The 6,471-nt window shown below is 43.9% G+C and overlaps 1 protein-coding gene across 1 annotated transcript; it reads right to left on the bottom strand.

Annotated features, from left to right (window-relative positions):
- Positions 1 to 933: 933 nt before the first annotated feature.
- On the bottom strand, positions 934 to 5,856 carry LOC123731870 (cysteine-rich protein 1). The gene is made up of 4 exons (XM_045711260.2): positions 5,638 to 5,856; positions 1,917 to 2,011; positions 1,455 to 1,509; positions 934 to 1,269 (listed from the first exon to the last, which is right to left on the bottom strand). Exons 1-4 carry the CDS (start codon positions 5,678 to 5,680, stop codon positions 1,205 to 1,207), a joined length of 258 nt encoding a protein of 85 aa, XP_045567216.1. The 5' UTR covers positions 5,681 to 5,856; the 3' UTR covers positions 934 to 1,204.
- Between the last annotated feature and the right edge of the window lie 615 nt (positions 5,857 to 6,471).

Genomic DNA, 6,471 nt, shown 5'->3' with positions numbered 1-6,471 from the left:
TATTGATTATGATGTAGATTATTGTTATTATGTTGCTCTCTAAACTGCCATGTAATCAACTGAATGCTTTTAATAAAATGACAGGCTGTCAGTCTTGTGTGATTCCCCTCTTGGACAGACTACAACATACAGTAAGAATATCATGCTGAAACCCTCATAGCCAAGTGTGTGTGTGTGTGTGTGTGTGTGTGTGTGTGTGTGTGTTCAGAACTCTGGTGGTATTAAAACATGATCTGACTAGGGAGTGTCCACTCCAGTACATGTGTAGTGTAGGATGTGTGTCTGTCCACTCCAGTACATGTGTAGTGTAGGATGTGTGTCTGTGTACTCCAGTACATGTGTAGTGTAGGATGTGTGTCTGTGTACTCCAGTACATGTGTAGTGTAGGATGTGTGTCTGTGTACTCCAGTACATGTGTAGTGTAGGATGTGTGTCTGTGTACTCCAGTACATGTGTAGTGTAGGATGTGTGCCTGTGTACTCCAGTACATGTGTAGTGTAGGATGTGTGTCTGTGTACTCCAGTACATGTGTAGTGTAGGATGTGTGTCTGTGTACTCCAGTACATGTGTAGTGTAGGATGTGTGTCTGTGTACTCCAGTACATGTGTAGTGTAGGATGTGTGTCTGTGTACTCCAGTACATGTGTAGTGTAGGATGTGTGTCTGTGTACTCCAGTACATGTGTAGTGTAGGATGTGTGTCTGTGTACTCCAGTACATGTGTAGTGTAGGATGTGTGTCTGTGTACTCCAGTACATGTGTAGTGTAGGATGTGTGTCTGTGTACTCCAGTACATGTGTAGTGTAGGATGTGTGTCTGTGTACTCCAGTACATGTGTAGTGTAGGATGTGTGTCTGTGTACTCCAGTACATGTGTAGTGTAGGATGTGTGTTGATGCCTAAAGAGACTCTGTGTTTAACACACTTCAACCAGACGACTGTAGAAGCTTCTGTTTTATTGAAGAACAACCGTTGTCTCCATTGAACACAATGTTGTGGTCAAGGTAGTTGTTTTATGACTGACTGAAAGAGGGAGACTTTTAGAGTATTTCTTGGTTGGTAAAATTTTGGTTGGCTGAATGTTGGGTCTAGATGGTTGGTCGTTGGCTTGATGGCTGAATGTCAGGTTTGTTGAACATAGATCCTTGTTGATAGGCTGTTAGTTCTCATTAAGTTGTATTTTGGTGGTTTTTGGTTAGACTGGTTCCTAGGAGGAGGAAGAGGAAGAGGAGGCTGAGCTGTGACAGTTTGACATCAGTCTCCTGTTACCTGCTGAGAGAGAGAGAGAGAGAGAGAGAGAGAGAGATTTGCTGTACATAGCATCCTAAGACACGCACTGTTCCCTATTTAGTGTACTACTTTTGACCAAGTCTCTGGCCAAAGTAGTGTACAATGTAGGGAATAGGCTGCCATTTGGGACGCACCCCAGCTAAAGTACATCACCAAGCAGTATCTACCTCTGGTACCAAACATCCTCATGTAACAGTTAGTGCAGTAGGGTTTCTCATCATGCTGAAACACAAAGCACAGAAAACATCTTAGTTCATGAGATACATAGATACACACATACATGTGGACGGACGGACGGACAGACCTTCTCGACCCCACCTCCCTCACTCCCTCCCCACACTACCCCTCCATGTCTTCGTACCTCAGCATGTTGTCCTGGGGTCAGCTGTCTCTGACACTTGACACTATCTTTCCCTCCACTTCTCCATCTCTCCCCCCTCACTCCCCCTTCCCTTCCCTTCCCTCTCTCCCCTCCCCTTCTCTCCCTGACTCACTCTCTCTCCCCCTTCCCTCTCTCCCCTCTCCCTCCTATGTCTCCCCCCTCCGCTATACTCCTCTCCCTCTCAACCCCCTTTCCTCTCTCCCCCTTCTCTCCCTCCTCCTCTTCCCCCCTCCCTCTCTCTCCATACCTCAGCATGTTGTCCCGGGGTCAACTGTCTCTGACACTGTTGACACTTCAGACACAGAGGGTGGTAGTCCCGCCCCAATGACCTCTTCTTCTCACCTGGACCAATGGGGAGAGAGGATACCAAGGGTTACAGGTCAAATGTCTGTCATGGACCAATCTGGTTAGAGGATACCAGGGGTTAGAGGTCAAATATCTGGCATGGACCGTTGGGGTTGGAGGATACCAGGGGTTAAATAAAACATTTAATCAAATCAAATTGTATTTGTGACATGCGCCGAATACAACAGGTGTAGTAGACCTTACAGTGAAATGCTGAATACAACAGGTGTAGTAGACCTTACAGTGAAATACTTACTTACAAGCTCTTAACCAACATAGCTTTAAGAAGTTTTAAGAAAAAAATGTGTTAAATAAACATATATTTTTTTAAAGTTCTAAATAATTAAACAGCAGTAAAATAACAATAGTGAGGCTATATTGGGGTACCGTTACAGAGTCAATGTGAGGTGGCACCGGTTAGTGGAGGTAATTGAGGTAATATGTAGGGAGAGTTAAAGTGACTATGTATAGATAGTAAACAGAGAGTAGCAGCAGTGTAAAAGAGAGGTCTGGTGGTCATTTGATTAGATGTTCAGGAGTCTGATGGTTTGGGGGTAGAAGCTGATAAGGAGCCTTTTGGTCCTTGACTTGGTGATCCGGTACCACTTGCCGTGCGGTAGAAGAGAGAACAGTCTATGACTAGGGTGACTGGTGTCTTTCACAATTTGTAGGGCCTTGCTCTGACTCCGCCTGGTATAGAGGTCCTGGATGGCAGGAAGCTTGGCCCCGGTGATGTACTGGGCCGTACGCACTACCCTCTAGTGCCTTGCTGTCGGAGGCCGAGCAGTTGCCATACCAGGCAATGATGCAACCAGTCGGGATGCTCTCGATGGTGCAGCTGTAAAAGCTTTTGAGATTCTAAGGACCCATGCCAAATCTTTTCAGTCTCCTGAGGGGGAATAGACTTTTGTCATGCACTCTTCACGACTGTCTTGGTGTGCATGGACCATGTTAGTTTGTTGTTGATGTGGACACCAAGGAACTTGAAGCTCTCAACCTGCTCCACTACAGCCCCGTCGATGAGAATGGGGGCGTGCACGGTCCTCCTTTTCCTGTAGTCCACAATCATCTCCTTTGTTTTTATCACGTTGAGGGAGAGGTTGTTGTCCTGGCACCACATGGTCAGGTCTCTGACCTCCTCCCTATAGGCTGTCTCATCGTTGTCGGTGATCAGGCCTACCACTGTTGTGTCATCGGCAAACTTGATGGTGGTCTTGGAGTCGTGTCTGGCTATACAGTCATGAGTGAACAGGGAGTACAGAAGGGGTCTGAGCACGATCCCCTGAGGGGCCCCCGTTTAGAGGATCAGCATGGCGGATGTGTTGTTACCTACCCTTACCACCTGGGGGCGGCCCGTCAGGAAGTCCATGATCCAGTTGCAGAGGGAGGTGTTCAGTCCTAGGGTCCTTAGCTTAGTGATGAGCTTTGAGGGCACTATGGTGTTGAACGCTGAGCTGTAATCAATGAATAGCATTCTCACATAGGTGTTCTTTTGTCCCGGTGGGAAAGGGCAGTGTTGAGTGCAATAGAGATTGCGTGTCATGGACGAGTGGGGTTGGAAGATACCAAGGGTTAGAGAGCAAATGTCTGTCATGGACCAATGGGGTTAGAGGATAGTAGGGGTTAGAGGTCAAATGGTGTCTGCCATTCAGAGAGAGATCTGCACTTTGACTATAGAGTTAGCCACCGTGCTTCTACACCTGTTGGGGTTTTAGGCTGGGTTTCTGTACAGCACTTTGAGAATATCAGCTGATGTAAGAAGGGCTATATAAATACATTTGATTTGATTTGATTTACAAGTTAGGTTCCTGTTAGAGTTGCTAAGCTACCGGTAATTTACCAAAATTACTGGAATCTTCTATGGTAACTTTGGGAATTTATACTTGAGTAAAAATGTATTCCTATATATTGTGTCTGTGTCTATATTGTCCAATAGATAATTAATGAATAAATCATCTAATCAACAACAGCATTATTTTTATTAACTCCAACTATTGACTTATTTAACAACTGACATCAGTTTGGCTCCAACACATTTACAACAAAGACATTCTGACAGTAAAACAAATACAAGTGTAAAAACATATAAAGAATATGTCATGCTGAGACCCTCATATTAAACACCAATGATATTTACTGAGTTTATGGGATATATTAAGGTTAATGATTCAGCCTTGTAATATATACATATTTTTTAAAACAATCACAGAGGGCCAGAGATTATTACAGACTCATGTGATAAGGCCTCACAGAGGGCCAGAGATAATTACAGACTCATGTGATAAGACCACACAGAGGACCAGAGATAATTACAGACTCATGTGATAAGACCACACAGAGGACCAGAGATAATTACAGACTCATGTGATAAGACCACACAGAGGACCAGAGATAATTACAGACTCATGTGATAAGGACACACAGAGGACCAGAGATAATTACAGACTCATGTGATAAGACCACACAGAGGACCAGAGATAATTACAGACTCATGTGATAAGGACACACAGAGGACCAGAGATAATTACAGACTCATGTGATAAGACCTCACAGAGGACCAGAGATAATTACAGACTCATGTGATAAGGTCACACAGAGGGCCAGAGATAATTACAGACTCATGTGATAAGGACACACAGAGGGCCAGAGATAATTACAGACTCATGTGATAAGGTCACACAGAGGGCCAGAGATAATTACAGACTCATGTGATAAGGTCACACAGAGGACCAGAGATAATTACAGACTCATGTGATAAGGCCTCACAGAGGGCCAGAGATAATTACAGACTCATGTGATAAGGACACACAGAGGGCCAGAGATAATTACAGACTCATGTGATAATCTTAAGCACAAAAAGACCACCAGATGTAATTTGATAAAATTCCCCCTAAAATGTAAATGTTACCAAACTTCTGGTAGTTTCCTGGTAAACATAGACATTTTCCAATAATATACCTTTCATTTGCAACCCTAGTTCCTGTACCGGATATATGCAAATAATGCAAGTCCCTAAAGGAAAGGAAGGCAAGTTGGTATGTGAACAAAGCCGAAGTGTGAGAGACCAGTCTGATGTCTCATGTCAATTGAGGACTTAGGAAAGGAGCCCAGGTGAAAGGAAGCCAGGTTAGACTATAGGAACCCAGCCTCTAAAGGAAAGGAAGCCAGGTTAGACTATAGGAACCCGCCTCTGAAGGAAAGAAAGCCAGGTTAGACTATTGGAACCCAGCCTCTGAAGGAAAGGAAGCCAGGTTAGTCTATAGGAACCCAGCCAGTGAAGGAAAGGAAGCCAGGTTAGTCTATAGGAACCCAGCCAGTGAAGGAAAAGAGACTTATCCCAGGATGAAAAGAAAGCTGCTTAGAAAGGAAAGGACACCAGGTTAGAGTATTGGAGAGTAGCTGGTGTGTTACAGAACAGTCTGCTTCCTCAGAGAAGACACTTCCTGTTGTCTGTGTGTGAGTCATGACAGACTGTTCAGAGCATGGAGACACACACACACACACACACACACACACACACACACACACACACACACACACACACACACACACACACACACACACACACACACACACACACACACACACACACACACACACACACACACACACACTGCACTCACCAAAGTAGACGGGTTTCCCACAGATGGGACAGTAGCCCACCATGATAGATGATATTCCTGACACTGTTATTTAGCAGACAGGAAGTGTGTATGTAGAGAGTGTGAGATGGAGAAAGGGTGTGTAGAGAGAGAGAATGTGTGTGTGAGAGAGTGTGTAGAGAAAAGGTGTGTGTGTGTCAGAGAGATGTACAGGAAATAGGTTCAACTGTGTGAACATGGCGTGTTGTGATGACAAAACCAGGATGTGGTGAGAACCTTGTCACAGCAAGACAAAGAAACATCACTTCAAAAGAAAATACAATATGAACACATTGGTGTCACTGGTAAAACTAAATATACATAGATATATAGAACTAGAAGGATATGATAGATAGAACTAGAGAAAAATGATAGAAAGAACTAGAAAGATATGAAATATAGAACTAGAAAGATATGATAGATAGAACTAGACAGATATGATACATAGAACTAGACATATGTGATAGATAGAACTAGACAGATATGATACATAGAACTATAATAACCTTTAGATAGAAGATGAACAAAGATGTCTATTCTGGACTGTTATGACTGAACAGAACATCAGGTGGGACTAGATCTGGACTGTTATGTCTGAACAGAACATCAGGTGGGACTAGATCTGGGCTGTTATGGCTGAACAGAACATCAGGTGAGACTAGATCTGGGCTGTTACGACTGAACAGAACATCAGTCGTAACTGTGTAGTTTAGTAATTATCGAGGTTAGCTAGCCAGCTATTTCCGTCCCCCGCGACTGCATTTTTTTAATTTTTTTTTCCAAACCCAGCCAACTATTACCGACGAGCAGCATTGT

The sequence above is a fragment of the Salmo salar genome, chromosome 04, assembly GCF_965601325.2.
Source record: "Salmo salar chromosome 04, fSalSal1, whole genome shotgun sequence".
Taxonomy (NCBI): Eukaryota; Metazoa; Chordata; class Actinopteri; order Salmoniformes; family Salmonidae; genus Salmo; species Salmo salar.
Note: the sequence above shows the minus strand (reverse complement) of the source record. Positions and strands in the feature narration are given on the sequence as shown.